Below are 18903 nucleotides of genomic sequence, written 5' to 3'. Positions count from 1 at the left end.
CACAATGAGGATTGGGATTAATCTAATTCATAGACAGAATCTTGTCAGTCCAAACCTGTAAACTGCAGCTGGAATGGCTGCTCTAAGACTGTAACAGAAAGATGGGCTCAGTAAGTGAGCAGAGTGAGGACTGGACTCACCTGTTCCAGTCGGTCAGGGTCTGAGACTTTGGGCAGCCACTCCAGAACCAGGTGAACAAGGCCTGACTTCACATCATTCAGAGTGAACCACTGTAACACACACATAACAGGGTAAATACATATACACACACATAACAGGGTAAACAAACTCCCATATAGGTAGGCATAAGCTACAATGCCGACAAGCATTCTTTCATATATGTGTGTGTGTGTGTATGAAGGCTCCATACATGTGTTAACCATTCAGGGTGCATGCTATCTCAGAACAGACGCACTCACCTGATCAACATACTGGGAGGTGATGATGTCCCTCAGACTGACCTTAAACCTGCAAACACAATCATATAAGATGAAATAACCTGATGGATACAATACAAGAGACAAGATGGTATACCGATGACAGGGCTACATAGAAAAGCCAAAAGTGATTGGCTAAAATTATTCATTACTTTCTTGCCTTTCAAAAAGTCCTTTCTTAAAGGTCAAATATATATATGTTATTATAACACCTCCTGTACACAGGGCTTGAGGTAATGTAGCCTCTTTCTAAAGGAAGCATTTGACAGAGAGTACATTGCAGAAAATGGAAGAGAAAGCTACCTGAGAGCTGACAGGACGGATTAGGTCTTGGGATATGATACAGCCCTACAAAAGTGTATACCTGTATGGGTAGCTCACTCAATATTACTGCGTAATCACTCACCTCCCCAGGAAGTCATCCTGACCCACATCCTTATCATACAGCTCAACCTGGACATCCTGACCCGACAGTGGAGTCAGAACCACCTGGGAAAATACCATAACATCAGTACTGCGCTAAAATTACCCCACATGTCAAAAACCACTGGGACACCATGACCAAAATCTTCACCAGCATTACACCACACCTGAATTATATCTACAATTCAAATAACTCCACGTCAACACAGCTCATATTATTGCCGTGGTTATAACTGTATAAATCCTGTAACATTCTGCTGTACCTCATACAGCTCGTTCCAGGTGGGGTTGAGGTTCTTCTCGATCACATGACTGCGGAAGGACTTGTCCCCAACGCGTATGTTCACGTACGGATCGCTATGCCCCTTCCCCATGAACTTGTCCTTGGCGACCAGATTCCGTGCCTCCACCAGGATAATCCGCAGCAACCCCTGCAGGATGGATACCGTTACTCCAGCCTGAATATGCCTACTTTATAGGCATCCTGTAAGAGACTTTTGATTGAATGCAGCTGCTATAGAGCTGAAGCACACCTACACACATGCTGCCTCTCACCTCAGTTGCAAAGCTGGGGTCAGGAGTGGTCTGCTGGGGTCGCGTTTCAGGGGGGCTGCGGACTTCGCTGACCCCAGCAGGGGCGACCTCAGAAGCTCTTTCCTCCTCATGCCTCTCAGGGACAGACACAGGGAGGTGGGGTGTGATAGGCTCACTGGGAGCCCTGGGTACGAAGAGGAAAACACAAGGACCAGTGTCAGTATCAACGTGCTTATATTCTGTACATTTACCACAAGTTTAAAATAGGGCAACATAACAAGAGAAAATTACAATCGTCAACACTTAGTGTACACAATGCTGAATAAAGTTAATGTAACAGGAAATGGTGAAACTGAAAATGAGGTGAAGGATAAGGCAAGCCGAGCTGCAGAACTGTGTTACCACTGAAGGGCACACAGAGGAATGGATACTGGACTTTAACAAAATCAAGAAGAGAAATAACCTAATTCTGGCCAGACTTAAGAGCCAGAACCTTGTTAGTCATTGAGAGGTTGTGAGACACCAACATTTGATGATTTTAATTATTCAAGAACACAGAGTCTGACTCACCCCCGGGTTGGCCCCGCCTTCAGCCGTTCCTGCTCCTGATTGGAGGGTGAGGTCTCCTCTTTGACTGGGAGGGCGGGTTCAGCCTCCTCTTCTTCCTCAGCAGCTCCTACCAGCTCCTCCTGAAGCACACCGTGCTCCTTCATCTTGGTATCCAGGATCTGATTCATGGAAACACATCCACACACATTCTAACGTGGCTAAAACAGCATGCAACAGCAGCAGAAAATCTGAATCATTCAAACTTTTCACCCTGACTTTCACCATAAACTTCAACATTTATACTGAAGCATTAAAAACTTTAATGTGTGCATGCTTGGGTTGTATGTGCATACCTGTGTCAAGTGCATTTTTGTGTGTTTGCACATATGTTTACATGTATTTATGTGTACATGTCACACACCTTGAGTTCAGCTCTCAGTAGAATCTGACTCTCAGGTGGGACTCCATCCAGGCTCAGCCAGCGGTCCAGTACCAGGCCCGGTTCTGACAGCAGCTCTCTGACAGGCAGAACCAGAGAGCCTGTGGGCTGGTCCCCAGTGTGAGTTAGCTGGAGAGAGACAAGGAAGGAGAGAGAGAGCGAGAAAGAGAGAGAGAGAGAGAGAGATGGGGGACAGAGACAGATGAGTTGAGTTGAATGATTTTTTACAGATGAGTCGAGCTTTTAACAAATGCACTCAGAAAATAACTATCTTGCTCTCACATGTCCGTCCCTCACCTTCACAATCAGGGCATCATATTTGGGGTCATGAACCAGGAAGTGAAATGCCTCATCCCACTGAGGAGAAGTGGAACGATCACAAACCTTGAAAGAGAGAGATGTCAGATGAGTGGAGGTACATTGACAAGCTTCTCCAGACAGGAACATTTTCAATCTCCATCACAAACATGGCATTCACACTAAAGAGCTGTGATGATTATTACTTTCAGTAACCAATGAATTAATTTACTGATACACATGACAATAGTTTCTTTACCATAACTGGTTAGGACTCATTTTGGAGAGTGTATGTAGTTGGACGGGTCTTACCTTGGTCTTGTGGGAGGTTTCCCCGAGCACAAGCTCCGCCTCCACCTTTGGCTCCTTCCCACTTTTCTTCAGCTGAACTCACAAACATGACAACATTAGTAATCTCTAATGAAAACCAATGAACACGCAGAACTGAACTTCTGGAAATGTTTGGTCAATAGTGCTAAATAGAATATTTCTAGCGATGGAACCAGAGATGTTCTTTTGGTTTATTGGTCTTTGTACTTTGTACAGCTGACAAGTCCATGTCACACCAGAAACCAAATAAAGTCTGGTTACTTTCAGCATTTAAGGTCTCATCCATGCACTAGAATCAGAATGGAGCCTTAACCGGATGAGCCACACAGCATCCCCACCACGGTCCTGTTTCAGTGACATCTTATTTCAAAGAGGGTCCGAGAGGCTGAACCATTTGTTTACACAGACAGACATTTTTTAAAGCACTTAGCATGTCCCTAATACATACACACATCACAGTTATGATAAGACAAAGGTAGCGTAGTCTCACAGGCAAACCGTGAGCGCAGTCCATGTACACAAACAGCACAGCAGCAGAGGGTACAGCCTTGTTCAGGTAGGACTGCTGGGACTGGAACTGCAGGACCTGAGGAGTGAGATTAATCACAGCCATACAGACACAAAGAGCAGTGACATTAATCTCAGTCATACAGCCACGATGAGGAGTGAGATTAGACGCATTGATACAGACACAATGAGCACTGGGATTTGTGAATCTTGTCAATCCAAACTTGTATACAGCAGTTGAAATGGCTGCTCTAATACTGTAATAGAAACATAGGCTCATTAAGTTAGTGAGGACTGGACTCACCTGTTCCAGTCGGTCTGGGTCTGATACTTTAGGCAGCCACTCCAGAACCAGGTGAACACGGCCTGACTTCACATCATTCAAAGTGAACCACTGCAACACACACAGAAAACATGGTCAATACACACAGAAACGCACCAGAAAAATTATTTTTGCATCCTGTTGTAATAAGGCTCAAAAAATTAAATGCAAATACACTTTACAATCTTATTTAGATAAGTATCTGGAAAAATGACAGAATGTGTCTCACCTGATCAGTATACTGGGAAGTGATGATGTCATTCAGGCTGACACTAAACCTGAAAACACAATAATATTAATAATAATATAAGATCAAAAAACTTAAATGTTGTTATATATGAAGCACAGTGGTGCATAATTATATACCTGACAGTATGACTGACTGATTCCGCGTTACAAACACAATGATAAAAGATGATACTGCCTTTAACTGCCAACAGCAAAATGTTTGGTATTTCATTTTATGCTACTTTTGAGTTACAATTGATAGGCCAGTTTCTGTGAGTATGAAGAACATTTGTGGTGTGTTTATATGTCATAGCAGGAACTGGAATCATTCAGAAGTCAAACATCAAAATAAACTTGAGATATTACAGGAACAGTCCATACTGTGTATTGCTTCACGCCTGCATGTGCAAGAATGGACATTTTAAGTGTAAATACATTAACAAAACAAGCCCACACCCTTACAAAATGAGAAACCACTCTATTTCACTATGAACTCACCTCCCCAGGAAGTCGTCCTTATCCACATCTTTATCGTACAGCTCAACCTGGACATCCTGACCCGGCAGTGGAGTCAGAACCACCTGGGAGAACACCAGAACATCAGTACTGCGCTAAAATTATCCCACATGTCAAAAACCACGAGGACACCATTACCAACATCTTCACCAGCATTAAACCACACCTGAATTATATCTACAATTCAAACAGCTCATATTATCGCCATGGTTATAACTGTAGGAATCCTGTAACATTCTGATGTACCTCATACAGCTCGTTCCAGGTGGGGTTGAGGTTCTTCTCGATCACATGACTGCGGAAGGCCTTGTCCCCAACGCATATGTTCACATAGGGATCGCTCTTCCCCTTCCCCATGAACTTGTCCTTGGCGACCAGATTCCGTGCCTCCACCAGGAGAATCCGCAGCAACCCCTGGAGGACATACATTACTACTGCAGACTGAACATACATCTGCACAACATACATTTAAAGCACCAACATTTACAGCATAGCTATTACATTCTCTCTGTCAACTATTTCATTGACTTGTACCTGTCCTGCTCTATTGTTTAACTACAGCTGCATTAATACTTGAGAGCATGTGCACACGCTATGTGTCTCACCTCGGTTGCAAAGCTGGGGTCAGGAGTGGTCTGACTGGGTCGTGTTTCGGGGGGGCTGGGGACCTCGCTGACCACCAAAGGGGTGACCTCAACAGCTCTTCCCTGCTCGTCCTCTCCAGGGACTAGGGCCTGCTCCCGATGGGCAGATGAGGTCTCTTCTTTGATTAGAAGGGTGGTGTCAGCCTCCTCTTCGCCCTCAGCAGAGGTAGTGCTGTCAGCGGCTCCCACCACCTTCTCCTGAACCACACCACGCTCCGCCATCTTGGTATCCAGGATCTGGTGCACAGACACGCATTCACATACCTTCTATCATGGCTAAAACAGCTTGTAGACTTTTCAGCATAACTTTGAGAAAGCGTCAACATACATGCTGAAGAATTGGAAACATTAAGGCGGTGAGTGTATGCATGGGTTGTCTGTATATCTGTGCTAGTGTGGGTGCATGTGTGTATATGTGTCACACACCTTGAGTTCAGCTCTCAGTAGAATCTGACTCTCAGGTGGGACTCCATCCAGGTTCAGCCAGCGGTCCAGTACCAGGCCCGGTTCTGACAGCAGTTCTCTGACAGGCAGAACCAGAGAGCCTGTGGGCTGGTCCCCAGTGTGAGTGAGCTGGAGAGAGACAAAGAGAGAGAGAGATCATTGGACAAGACAGAGGGGTGAAATTGTTCAAAACAAAGTAACAAAACATAACTCTGACATTTGTTTTTTAATGTTGAGTTGAGCTTTTAACAAATGCATTCAGAAAATAACTATCTCGCTCTCACATTGTACACAAACTTTTGCCCTCCCTGCCCTCACCTTCAGAATAAGTGTGTCATGTTTGGGGTCATGAACCAGGAAGTAGAATGCCTCATCCCACTGAGGAGAAGTGGAACGATCACACACCTTGAAAGAAAGAGAGGGACAGGACAGGATTGTTTCCACTCTCCATCACAAACATGGCATTCACAATAAAGAGCTGTGACGTTATTGCTTTTAGTAATCAATTAATTAATTTACTCATATACATGACAATAGTTTCTTTACCATTACTGGTTAGGACTAATTTTGGAGAGTGTATGTAGTTGGACGAGTCTTACCTTGGTCTTGTGGGAGGTTCCCCCAAGCACAAGCTCCGCCTCCACCTTTGGCTCCTTCCCACTTTTCTTCAGCTGAACTCACAGACATGACAACATTAGTATCCTCTAATGAAAACCAATGAACACCCCAAACAGTAGACATACCTTCAATGAATACTCCTTTTGTAAAGCATGTGGCACATCCTTAATAGATACACAAATCAGTGCACAGTTATGATAAGAGAAAGGAATTGTGGGAAGGTGGTCTCACAGGCAAGCCGTGGGCGCGGTCCATGTACACAAACAGCACAGCAGCAGAGGGTACAGCCTTGTTCAGGTAGGACTGCTGGGACTGGAACTGCAGGACCTGAAGAGTGAGATTAGAAACAATGAGGATTGGGATTAATCAAATTCATACAGACAGAATCTTGTCAGTCCAAACCTGTAAACTGCAGCTGAAATGGCTGCTCTAATACTGTAACAGAAAGATGGGCTCAGTAATTGAGCAGAGTGAGGACTGGACTCACCTGTTCCAGTCGGTCAGGGTCTGATATTTTGGGCAGCCACTCCAGAACCAGGTGAACACGGCCTGACTTCACATCATTCAGAACAAACCACTGCAAGACACACATGGGAAAAAGAGTAAACATACACACATGACAGGGTACACACACACATAGGGAGCAGGGTAAATACATACACTGCAACACTTTTCAGATTCCCAAATGCCATCTTATTTTTTCAGTCCATTGTAATGGTGTTCAACAAATTCAATTTCAAATCCAAATTCTTATATTGAAAACTGCCAAGAGATATAAAGGCAGACAGTCAGACAGGCAGATATATAGACACACATGCCTCACCTGATCAGTGTACTGGGAAGTGATGATGTCATTCAGACTGACACTAAACCTGAAAACACAATGACAAAAGAAGGAAAAGATGAAACATGATGCTAACTGATTTTGAGAGAGCCTGTGTATGATATACGGTGATACAAGACCATGTAAAATCTAACATTACAGTTTACAATAACTTCCACAATAAAACTGGTTCAATGAGCAAAACCTCCCAAAAGATTCTGTCATCTGTTTCTTATACACTAGTCCTGATTCTGAGTTTTTTCTTGGCAGTGGAAGGAATTTTAAAAAAATGTGTTGATATTGTGTACAGTTTTTCCACATAATCTATGTAGATTATAACAGCATGTTGTTGTAAAATGTATACAGGTTATGAAAAAGAATAAGCTTATTGATTTTTTTTTATCGTATTTACAGGTCTATGCATTTGATGACTTTTGTGTGCTGGAAGATAATGTTTTTGAGTAGTGTTTGGCATCGAAGTTTGGGTTTAAACAGATCTTTTGTTTTGTATTTACAGTTTTGCTAAAAATGTAATTGCTAACATTACAATTAGCTGTCTTACATCATAGCTGTTGGGAAAAATTAAATGGAAAAATTAAACAACAATACAACAGGATGCTGCATTTCACTGTATATCAGGAAATAATCTTCAATGAATAAACAAAATGAATATCTAAACAGTTAAGGGGTACTTTGAGTCTTAATACAGTCAGAAAACAGGCTCAAACCTGCGCAAAATGTGAAACAGTAATTCACACTTCTTCATTGGACACTGAACTCACCTCCCCAGGAAGTCGTCCTTATCCACGTCTTTATCGTACAGCTCAACCTGGACATCCTGACCCGACAGTGGAGTCAGAACCACCTGGGAGAACACCAGAACATCAGTACTGCGCTAAAATTATCCCACATGTCAAAACCCACGAGGACACCATTACCAACATCTTCACCAGCATTAAACCACACCTGAATTATATCTACAATTCAAATAACTCCATGTCAACACAGCTCATATTATCGGCATGGTTATAACTGTAGGAATCCTGTAACATTCTGCTGTACCTCATACAGCTCGTTCCAGGTGGGGTTGAGGTTCTTCTCGATCACATGACTGCGGAAGGCCTTGTCCCCAACGCGTATGTTCACATAGGGATCGCTCTTTCCCTTCCCCATGAACTTGTCCTTGGCGACCAGATTCCGTGCCTCCACCAGGAGAATCCGCAGCAACCCCTGGAGGACATACATTACTACTGCAGCCTGAACATACATCTGCACAACATACATTTAAAGCACCAACATTTACAGCATAGCTATTTTATTCTCTCTGTCAACTCTTTCATTGACTTCTACCTGTCCTGTTCCGTTGGTGAAGTACAGCTACTTTAGTACTGGAGAGCTTGTGCACACACATGCTGCCTCTCACCTCGGTTGCAAAGCTGGGGTCAGGAGTGGTCTGGCTGGGTCGTGTTTCAGGGGGGCTTGGGACCTCACTGACCCCCCCAGGGGCACCCTGCTCCTGACTGGACAGTAAGAGGTGTTCTTTGATTGGGATGCTGGGGTCGGCCCCCTCTTTCGCCTCAGCAGAGGTGGTTCTGTCAGCATCTCCCACCAGCTTCTCCTTAACCACACCGCGCTCCACCATCTTTGCATCCAGAATCTGTCGCATGGCAACGCACTCAGATATACATTCTCACACCGGTAAACACAGCATATGTCCATACTATTACAAGTTACACTGAGAAGCAGACTGCCAGGATAAATGATAATGTCAGAATGATAATTTAAATATATTAATGGTGTGGGGGGGAAAGGTGATGTGACCCACAGTTCCGATACACAGCATGCATTCAGCTACATTGTCACACAGAAAAAACAGCATTATATTATGACTGACACATGGCCCAGAAAGAGATGTACATTCTGAAACCACAGTGTATAATAAGAGGCTGTCACAGTAAGAACAGTGACGGTTAAAATTACACTCTGTGAGGATTAGTTCAAACTCTGGCTGCCTTTTTCAAATGTAAAAAGTAGGACTTACCTTGAGTTCAGTTCTCAGCAGTATCTGACTCTCAAAGAGAGCTCCATCCAGTCTCAGCCAGCGGTCCAGTACCAAGTCCGGTTCTGACAGCAACTCGCTGACTGGCAGAACCAGAGAGCCTGTGGGCTGGTCTCCAGTGTGTGTGAGCTGGAAAGAGAGAGTGTAAAGCTCCATAAACCTAAAAAAAGTAATCCTGAAAGAAGTCAACTGGTACTGAAACAGGAAAATTAGTCTTACAATCACTAAATGCCCCAGTTATAGCATGTCTTGCCACATCACAGTTTGTAAGAAGCTGCGGCATGTTTAACGGATTCTCACAACATTTAGCCAAAAAGCTGCATGAGAAAATATGCTACGAAGGCTGTCTCACCTTCACTGTTAGCATGTCCCTTTTGGGGTCATGAACCAGGAAGTAGAACGCCTCATCCCACTGAGGAGAAGTGGAACGATCACACACCTTAAAAGAGAGAGAGAAGGGAGAAGAGTAGAATCATTTTAACCAGCCATTCCGCCGTAAGGATGCTAACTCATTTTGCACAGCGTTGTGAGGAATCTATTTTATGCTATTATTCAACTTGATTCTTATTTTCCGAGAATGGATCTTGACATACTAGTCTGGACTGGAGATGCTCCACACTGTTTCTTCACTGTGTGAGTGGGTTAAACAGATACTAATTGGGAAACATTCATTGCACAATAAATGTGCATAAAGCTGTGAATCAGTGCCAGAACATCCAGCTATTCATAACATGAAATAGCTATTCATCTTATCTTACCTTGGTCTTGTGGGAGGTACCACTCAGCACAAGCTCCGCACCCACTTTTGGCTCCTTCCCACTTTTCTTCATCTGGGTACACCAGAGCAGCACCACAAAATGAGTACGCAGAAATGACAATGAACTGAAAGCTCAGACTTTCTCCATTAGGATATTAGCTAATTTGCCAAATAATCAATGTATTATTGGGCCAAATAATAGATTTGAACACAACATCTCAGTAAGCATATACCTACAAACATTAGTGCACAGTCATTATAAGAGAAAGGAACAGTGGGAAGGTGGTCTCACAGGCAAGCCGTGGGCGCGGTCCATGTACACAAACAGCACAGCAGCAGAGGGTACAGCCTTGTTCAGGTAGGACTGCTTGGACTGGAACTGCAGGACCTGAAGAGTGAGATTAGAGATTCATACAGACACAATGAGGATTGGGATTAATCTAATTCATAGACAGAATCTTGTCAGTCCAAACCTGTAAACTGCAGCTGGAATGGCTGCTCTAAGACTGTAACAGAAAGATGGGCTCAGTAAGTGAGCAGAGTGAGGACTGGACCCACCTGTTCCAGTCGGTCAGGGTCTGAGACTTTGGGCAGCCACTCCAGAACCAGGTGAACACGGCCTGACTTCACATCATTCAGAGTGAACCACTGCAACACACACAGGAAACAGGTTATACACATAAAAAGAGCATGGGGTACATAAGATGCAACCACAAACATTAACTGAGAGTGATTATAGAAAGACATAACAAAATAACAAAATGTATCACAATTATACAATAGTGGATATAGCATGCAAATACATTGAAATCACATAATTTATGTGTCAAACATTTGCAGAGAATGTACTGCCAAATGCTATCACACACACTATTCACTACAGGCAGACAGACAGGTCTTACCTCATCAGTGTACTGGCCGGTGATGATGTCTTTCAGACTGATCTTAAACCTGAAAGTGCCAAGGCAATACAGATTAGCTCAGCAGCTAAATAAACACCATGCACTAAATAGTTCACTCCTGCACAAAACCAACCGAAACATATTCACACCTGCATCTTCACCATATATCCTACTGTACACTCACCTGCCCATAAAGTCATCCTGATCCATGTCTTCATCAAACACGTCTACCTGCACCTCCTGACCCGGCACCTGAGTCAGAACCACCTGGAAAACACCGGAACATCAGTTAAAAATATAGCCCTCCAGCACATATTTATCATATTTTTGGCTGTGTTATAAATACAAAAGTATTTTTGCGTTGCGTTGTACCTCATACAGCTCGTTCCAGGTGGGATTAAGGTTCTTCTCAATAGCACGGCTGCGGAAGGCCAAGCCCCCAACGCGTATGTTCACGTAGGGGTCGCTCTTCCCCTTCACTATGCCTCCCATGAACTTGTCCTTGGCGATCAGATTCTGTGCCTCCACCAGGTGAATCCGCAGCACCCCCTGTGGGACACATGTTGTTACTGTAGTTTGAATGACGATGAATGTACAGTATACATTTTTAAGCACATTTGACATTTTGGAAATGCTACATCTCTGCGTGTAGGGTACATCTGAGTCTCAAACTGATGTAAAAGTGAGGAACAGATATGTACTCATGGGATTTATGGGTAATGTAGTACATGTATTTGAATCACACTGATGTAAAATTGCAGGACAGATATGTACTCAGGAGATTTATGGGTAATATAGTACATGTGCAGATAGAGTGACTCACCTCGGTGGCAAAGCTGGGGTCAGGGGAGGTCTGCTCAGGCTGACTGTAGGGGTGGCTGTGGGCTAGCTCCGCAGCCTCCGCATCCATCCACAGCACCTGAGAGACACAGCAAAACATACTAAGCAAATGGAGGAAGCAGACCTACACTGGGTTGACTTGTTCACTGAATCACTCACTCTACAACTTCCTCACTCACCCTCTCAATCACTCCCACTAGAACAATCGCTCACTCCATTGCACACTCACTCTCGTTCAATCGCTCTCGCTTCCTCACTGGCTCACTAATCCCATTCATTAATCACTCACTCGATCAGTCGCACATTAGCTCTGACTTACAAAGTTGGACCTACTCACAAAGTCACTCAGTTGTTCACTACCTTAGTCAGTCACTTACACATACCCTCAGTTCCTCCCTCACTCATTAGCTCACTTCCACCAGTGCACACAGACTGTCACAGTAATCCTTCACCATGAGAGGGTGGAAAAAACCAGTAATAATACCCACAGCTACTGAATAGCCAGGAAAACACTTTATGTAATTTATTCCCTGAGAGGACCTAGACTGTCATAAAATAAAATAAAATAAAATGCGATACAATGTGTTGGGATGGTACTGCTTGAGGCTAAATCAGTATTCAGTTCAAATATTCAACTATAAGTTAATTGAGGAATGTGAAGCTGGCATCATAAAAGCCAGCCGTGATGCCAAACAGACCACACAAGAGTGAACAGAACAAGAACATCTAGACTCGATGCACATGACTGAGCACGGGGCCAATGGAGAGTGCTCAGCGTTCAGTCAGCGGACGCACGTGCACGAGGGTCATACGTGCGCGTGCACCGGAGAGCTGTATGAGCTCAGGACTGCTGCTTATCTCACCCGCAGCACCGCGTTGATGTAGATACGGCTGGCAGGCCCGGCCTCGTCCAGCTGGAACCACTGGTCCATGGAGAGATCAGCACGGGACAGCAGGTGGGACAGAGGGATGGTCAGACTGCCCAGCGACAGGATCCGGTCTGTGTCTTTCACCTGAGAGACAGAGACGCAGAACACAACAAGTGACATGAGGACAATATTGTGGGTGCAGGGGGAGGGCCAGAGAAGGGAGAACAGGAAAGTCATGAAAAAGAGGAGAGAATTAGGTATGGTCTTCAGATTTCTCTTTAAACTATCCACAGATACCACGACAATAACTGTAATTCACAGCAGATAAAGGGGTGATAGCAGGTGGAGCAGTCCGTGGCCATCCGATGTGACTGTTACCTGGATGTCAATCTCCTGATTGTGAGGGTTCTGGATGAAGAAGGTGAAGGCATCCTCAAACACAGGATTATTGGTCCCATAGCAGGTCTAAGAAAGGGAACAGGAAAAATGAGACAATGAAACTGTGGAAGGAAACAGAAAGTAGTGTATAGCTAATATGATATTGTGCCAATGAACAGGAAGTACAGTGTGTAGTTGTGTGACACTATCACAGAACTGTGTGGACACTGTAGAAGAGAACAGAAAGTTGTCAATGTATGTACAGTATAATGCTGTGTCATGGAACAGGAAGTAGTATGTGTAGCTACAATTTAACATGATATAAGGGACAAGAGGTATAGAATGTAGCTACAGTATAACATGGTATAAGGGATGAGAGGTACAGAATGTAGCTACAGTATAACATGGTATAAGGGATGAGAGGTATAGCATGTAGCTACAGTATAACATGGTATAAGGGACAAGAGGTATAGCATGTAGCTACAGTATAACATGGTATATTACTTTAAGTCAAAAAAGGTATCTCTAAACAAACAAAGAAATTAAATGCTAGGTTCTCACAGCTATTTCTGAAATTGAGCAATAGTAACACTAAGTAAACAAAAAAGCCCGTTATTTTAGGAGGTAAAAATAATGCCATTTGAATAATAATGATAGAAAAAAGGAGCCACAGGGTCACAAACAAGATCAGATGAATGACTAGCAGGTGAAAAAAAAAAAACAGGCAACTGAAGAGCATTGAACTCATTGTCATGTTCATGACACTAGCTTGAGATGACTTTTGCTTTGTGACATGGTGCATTATCATGCTGGAAGTAGCCATTAGAAGATGGGTGCATTGTGGCCATGAAGGGATGCACATGGTCAACAACAATACTCAATAGGCTGTGGCATTCAAGCGATGATTGATTGGTATTAACGGGCCCAAAGTGTGCCCAAAGACATTCCCCACACCATCACACCAACGCCACCAGCCTGGATTGTTAACACAATGGAGGTTGGGTCCATGGATTCATGCTGTTGCCGCCAAATTTTTGTTTTTCGCACCACTGAGTAAACTCTAGAGACTGCAGGACATCTCTGGAGATCAGCAGTTACAGAAAAACTCAAACCATCAACTCAAACAATCATGCCATGGTTGAAATCACTTAGATCATATTTCCACATTCTGATGGATGATGTACTGTATGACATTAACTGTAGCTCCTGACCCATATCTGCATTATTTTATGCATTTCACTGCTGCCACACGATTGGCTGATTAGATAATCACATGAATAAGTAGGTGTATAATCAGTGAGTGAGTGTATAATCCCTTCAATTGTAGAATGAGAGGAGGAAGGAGGAACAAATACATTGGAATAATCAGTGTATGCTCAGCTGATGATATTCCCCTGAGCGTGCCATGCAATGGGTGATGTAGTAAATGAATGCAGCGCTCTCACCCTGCTCTCTCGAGTGATGTCCTCCACTGACAGCTGCACCACAGGACTGGGGTCTGTATTCCCTTTCTTCATCTGAAATAACACACCTGTTACACAACTATTCAAGTGTATACCTGTGACATAACTGGTAATACGACTTTTTAAAATGTAATTTAACCTGGGGAGAAATGCTAGAGAGAACAGCTGCAAGTGAGGGAGCGAGAATAGTTCTCACATACTCTAGAAACACTATCCATGCAATGCCATATCCTAATCCAACCCACCCATCATGCATATTTTCCTTTTACTGTTCCTTTTTTTTTGTGTGGCTTTTTTATTTGTTAGTTTTATCTTATTTTCTTTTTTTTTGGTATATATTTATATATTTATTTATTTTTCTTTTGTATTTAAGAATGTGTTATTCATATTCATCATGTTCTTTTTATTTTATTTCATTTTTTCCCCATCGTTACTTTTATTATTATTACTTTTTCTCCTCTTCTCTCCCTTTTTCCATACTGTACATTCAAGGCTCCAATCAACAACCATCCACTTGTCCACCTGTCTGTTTGTCTGTTCATCTTCCTGTCTATCTGCCCATTGGTCTGCGTGTTCATATGGGTACACAAGTCACTCTTTCCACACTTTATTATTCTTTTTATTATTATTCCTTTTTTTTCATTTATTGTTATTTTTAGTGACTCTGTCTGTTTTGTTTTACCCGCCCCTCAAAGGCTTCATACTGTTTTCTCTCTCTCTCTCATTGCACCCTTGAGCAAGAAAGAGCCTTGCTCAAGGGTGCAATGACAAGGTTATTTTTTGACAAGGTTCGGACCCAACTTCTTCTATCCAAATGCAGCAACCCTATATCCTGACCAGGAGCTGGAACTAGCAATCCAACAGTTACCAGTTGAACACCCTACCACTAGACTGCCCAGCCAATTATCAATCACTGCAGTGCATCCCCAGTACCACAACTCATTTGGCATTATTTTCATTTAGTAGGTACAATTATCCAAGTCAGGTACAAGGAAAGAGAATAGGAGTGAATCCACCAGTTATGGGAACAATCGTGCTTTCCAACACTCAATTACATAACTGACTGTACATAATCTGTCCATGTGAGGTCCCAAAAATGCTTTTCTGCTGATAAATGGAGGTGGGGCAAAAGTAGTGGTTTAGGGTTGAAATTTGTTTTTTATGTTTATGTTTTCATTTTGCAATCATGTTTTTATTCACAACCTTACATAACTTTACTGCAACACTGCTTGTGGGATGCAGTGTACCCCAAACCACATGACCAATGTAATTTTGCATTAAAACAAACACAATCCAGGGATGCAAAGTTCCACACAGCACTAACACAACCCAACAACATTCAGTCAACAAAATCAACAAGAAAACAGAGTGGGGCACTCTACCACACTGTACTGTACCACAAAGTACGGTTTTTAGATCAGAACAGTTCCAGCGTGGCATAGACAGGAAGCAGCCAGGTGTGGGCACACAGGAAGTAAGCATGACTCACAGGAAGTTCCTCAGCCCGGTCCAAATACACCGCCAGGATGGCTGACGAGGGAGGGTCTGCGGTCTTACTGGGGAGGTTCAGGGTTTTATTTCTTTCAAGAACCTGGAAGAAACAGAAGCGGGGCGCTCTGAAGGAATCTACAGAAACCTCAGCTTGAAGGAGAACGGCAGGGTAATGTGAGGGGATGTGATGCACTCGTACAATGGCCGAGGCTGCCGGGGCTGACCTGGTCCAGCTGGTCAGTGGTGGGCAGGAGGGTAAGCCACTCGAGACGCAGGTGGACGCGACCAGAGCGCACGTCTTTCAGAGGGAACCACTGGGGTACAGAGGAGGAAATATCACACACATGCCTGTACACACTCACATGCAAGCGCATACGTGTATGCACACACAAGCACAGTAAAACACACACATTACTGCAGAGCATGTTTTAAATGTAAATAACACTCTACGGGCATCAACCTCTCCTTTAATTGAAGGTTGGAGAGTTGAAGAGGAGCCCGAAAAATCACTTTCCAGGATATCCCAAACTCACCTCATCCACAATTCTTTCTTTCTTCACTATACCCAGATCCATCTTGGTCCTGAGGGAGGAGTGATAGGGTTAATTGTTAATAGGCAGAGTTTAGATGGCCCCCTTTAAAATCATGGAGAAGGAAGTGAGGTGATTGGCTATGATGAAAGGCAGTGACAAACACAGACAGAGATGGTACCTCCCCAGGAAGTCGTCCTGGTCGGGATCTTTGTCATAAACCTCCACTTCCAGTTCCTGCCCTGGGACTTCATGGACGATCACCTGACACACAGACAGCCCACAGACAACCCACACACACACACACACGCGCACACACACGCACACACACACACACACACACACACACACACACAATCCAGATATGCACACACACACACACACACACACACACACACACACACACAATCCAGATATGCACACACACACACACACACACACACACACACACACACACACACACACACACACACACACACACACACACACACACACACACAAGTAACCGCCGCCCATGGGCACAGACACACATATACAGACACGCGGGTACAGATGCAAACAGACAACCGGCACACAGGCAGTCATCAAAAACAGGCACACAAACAACACACAAACACACACACGCACACGCACACGCACACGCACACGCACACGCACACGCACACGCACACGCACACGCACACGCACACACACACACACACCAAACAAACCAAACAGGAAACCAACACAGGCACAGACAGACACAGTGGAATGAATTTGAAGACTCTGACACTGAAATATGTTTAATGTGCTGAAATACAATGTGGATTATGTCAATTACATATACGTATATCACTAATATATGAAACGTATAATCTATACGTATATGACCCATGATTCATAAAATTCTGTTCAAAAGGACAATTAGACCTTGAAACAAGACATTTGAGGAAAATGTCATGTTTACAAAATTGCCACGCTAAACAGAGAGATGCAAGTCCACTCAAAACACTCAAAAGAACAAACTGCCCATTGTGAATGCAGCATTCTGAATGGAAACTTCATGAGAAATGATATTATACAAGAATTACACTGCTGGTCAGGCTACATTGAGAAAGGCAGCTAAGATGGCAGCTGCTTGTGCTGGTTTGCATGCTGGCACAGAAACAAAAGGGGCCACACAAGGGGGATACAGCAGCTAACCGCTGAGGCAACTCCTCAGCAAGCTGTGCGTTTCACTTGATTTTCATGCTTTTTGTGATGCTGTGAAAACAACCACAGTCGTGTTGTCTTGTCGAAAAGAACAAATCAAGACATGGGTTTTACTCCTGGCCTAGTTTTACTTCAGCTATGTTGTGTTGCATCCTTTAAAAGGGGGATATTTTGTTTATTTGCTGGTGTCTGTTTTTTACCCGTTCACCACCAGATGCAGTGGCACACCTAATAAAGTGTCACCCTAACATAATAAAACAGTGGCAGCTGATATGAATTACTTTCTCCTAAACATTTCTTTATTAAGGCAATTTTACAGTCTAATCTCTCGCTGTCTTGAGCACGAGCTTTCATTCTCATGCTGCCAAAAGTTACTGCTAACACTCTCTCAGATGAAAAGGATCGATCGCTACGCTATGGGCTCTCAAAGCGGGTTGTTCTGAGACCCTGCTTGTACGGGCCATGCCCAGCGCCACCTCTCACCTCGTATGTCTCCCTCCATTTGGGGTTGAGTTCGTTGTCCACGTGGCGGGAGGTGAAAGTCTGGGTCCCGACCCGCACCACGGCATAGGGGTCCGACTTGCCAGCGAACGCGCCCTTCATGAGGTTGTCCTTCGCTGCAAGATTCTCGGCCTCCAGGAGGTGAACACGCACCACGCCCTGGGATGGGGAGAGAGGCAGAGCTCAAACCGCAATGTCACACAGAGGGAGGAAACAGGAACTGCTCTCTGTGTTTTTATATGGTATATATATATATATATATATATATATATATATATATATATTATATTGCAGCAGCTGCCAGCAGGTGCAAGACCGAATCCTTCTCTGTGCCCTCTCAACCTGAAGAAGGATGTATAGCTGCAGCAATGAGATGGGCCTCATTTCAAATACTTTTCAAATTGTGAGATTTGTAAAAACTTCCAGGTTTTGGTCAGTGTGATTGTTGGGGCGATGGTCAGTGCACGTTACCCTAGGCAGGGGGGAGCGCAGCTGTGCCACGTGCAGGTCGGGCACCAGGGGGACGGTGAGTCGGTTGGGCAGCACCAGGAAAGACGCAATCGCATCCATTATCAGAGTGTCTGACTTCACACTGGAAATGAAGGCAGTAGCTAAATATGAATCTTTCGTTAACTCTTTCACTGTAAAAATCAGTTAGCTTGTTTGCTATTTCAGTGCAGTCAAAACTGCGGCCAGTCAGCTCATATTAGTTACGGATCTAGGATATGGAAGATTACGAAAGATTATAAAACCTTTCAACAAACTGCTTTATTGCATATTGCAGAGACAGAAGCCCAAATGTGCACCCTCT

At 43.9% G+C, this 18903-nt stretch overlaps 1 protein-coding gene across 5 annotated transcripts in view; it reads right to left on the bottom strand.

Annotated features, from left to right (window-relative positions):
• Positions 1–18903, bottom strand: part of esyt1b (extended synaptotagmin-like protein 1b) — a 40721-nt gene that overhangs the window by 11960 nt on the left and 9858 nt on the right. For 4 of the 5 annotated variants that reach the window (XM_061219180.1, XM_061219181.1, XM_061219179.1 and 1 more), the window contains exons 8-49: positions 18564–18684; positions 18075–18251; positions 16582–16664; positions 16404–16452; positions 16095–16184; positions 15869–15970; positions 14362–14433; positions 12917–13003; positions 12533–12682; positions 11653–11748; positions 11202–11378; positions 11014–11096; positions 10830–10878; positions 10486–10575; positions 10220–10315; positions 9929–10000; positions 9523–9609; positions 9153–9299; positions 8535–8768; positions 8174–8341; positions 7894–7976; positions 7112–7160; positions 6776–6865; positions 6520–6615; positions 6270–6341; positions 5989–6075; positions 5653–5799; positions 5188–5463; positions 4829–4996; positions 4565–4647; positions 4068–4116; positions 3821–3910; positions 3500–3595; positions 2992–3063; positions 2680–2766; positions 2365–2511; positions 1965–2122; positions 1416–1578; positions 1124–1291; positions 844–926; positions 420–468; positions 141–230 (exon numbers count right to left, since the gene is read on the bottom strand). In XM_061219180.1, the coding sequence (XP_061075164.1) occupies positions 141–230; positions 420–468; positions 844–926; positions 1124–1291; positions 1416–1578; positions 1965–2122; positions 2365–2511; positions 2680–2766; positions 2992–3063; positions 3500–3595; positions 3821–3910; positions 4068–4116; positions 4565–4647; positions 4829–4996; positions 5188–5463; positions 5653–5799; positions 5989–6075; positions 6270–6341; positions 6520–6615; positions 6776–6865; positions 7112–7160; positions 7894–7976; positions 8174–8341; positions 8535–8768; positions 9153–9299; positions 9523–9609; positions 9929–10000; positions 10220–10315; positions 10486–10575; positions 10830–10878; positions 11014–11096; positions 11202–11378; positions 11653–11748; positions 12533–12682; positions 12917–13003; positions 14362–14433; positions 15869–15970; positions 16095–16184; positions 16404–16452; positions 16582–16664; positions 18075–18251; positions 18564–18684 (4633 nt within the window). The remainder of the gene's footprint in view (positions 1–140; positions 231–419; positions 469–843; positions 927–1123; positions 1292–1415; positions 1579–1964; positions 2123–2364; positions 2512–2679; positions 2767–2991; positions 3064–3499; positions 3596–3820; positions 3911–4067; positions 4117–4564; positions 4648–4828; positions 4997–5187; positions 5464–5652; positions 5800–5988; positions 6076–6269; positions 6342–6519; positions 6616–6775; positions 6866–7111; positions 7161–7893; positions 7977–8173; positions 8342–8534; positions 8769–9152; positions 9300–9522; positions 9610–9928; positions 10001–10219; positions 10316–10485; positions 10576–10829; positions 10879–11013; positions 11097–11201; positions 11379–11652; positions 11749–12532; positions 12683–12916; positions 13004–14361; positions 14434–15868; positions 15971–16094; positions 16185–16403; positions 16453–16581; positions 16665–18074; positions 18252–18563; positions 18685–18903) is intronic. The other variant, XM_061219177.1, reaches the window with a different exon arrangement.

This window comes from Conger conger, chromosome 14 (genome assembly GCF_963514075.1).
Source record: "Conger conger chromosome 14, fConCon1.1, whole genome shotgun sequence".
In the NCBI taxonomy this organism is placed as follows: Eukaryota; Metazoa; Chordata; class Actinopteri; order Anguilliformes; family Congridae; genus Conger; species Conger conger.
Note: the sequence above shows the minus strand (reverse complement) of the source record. Positions and strands in the feature narration are given on the sequence as shown.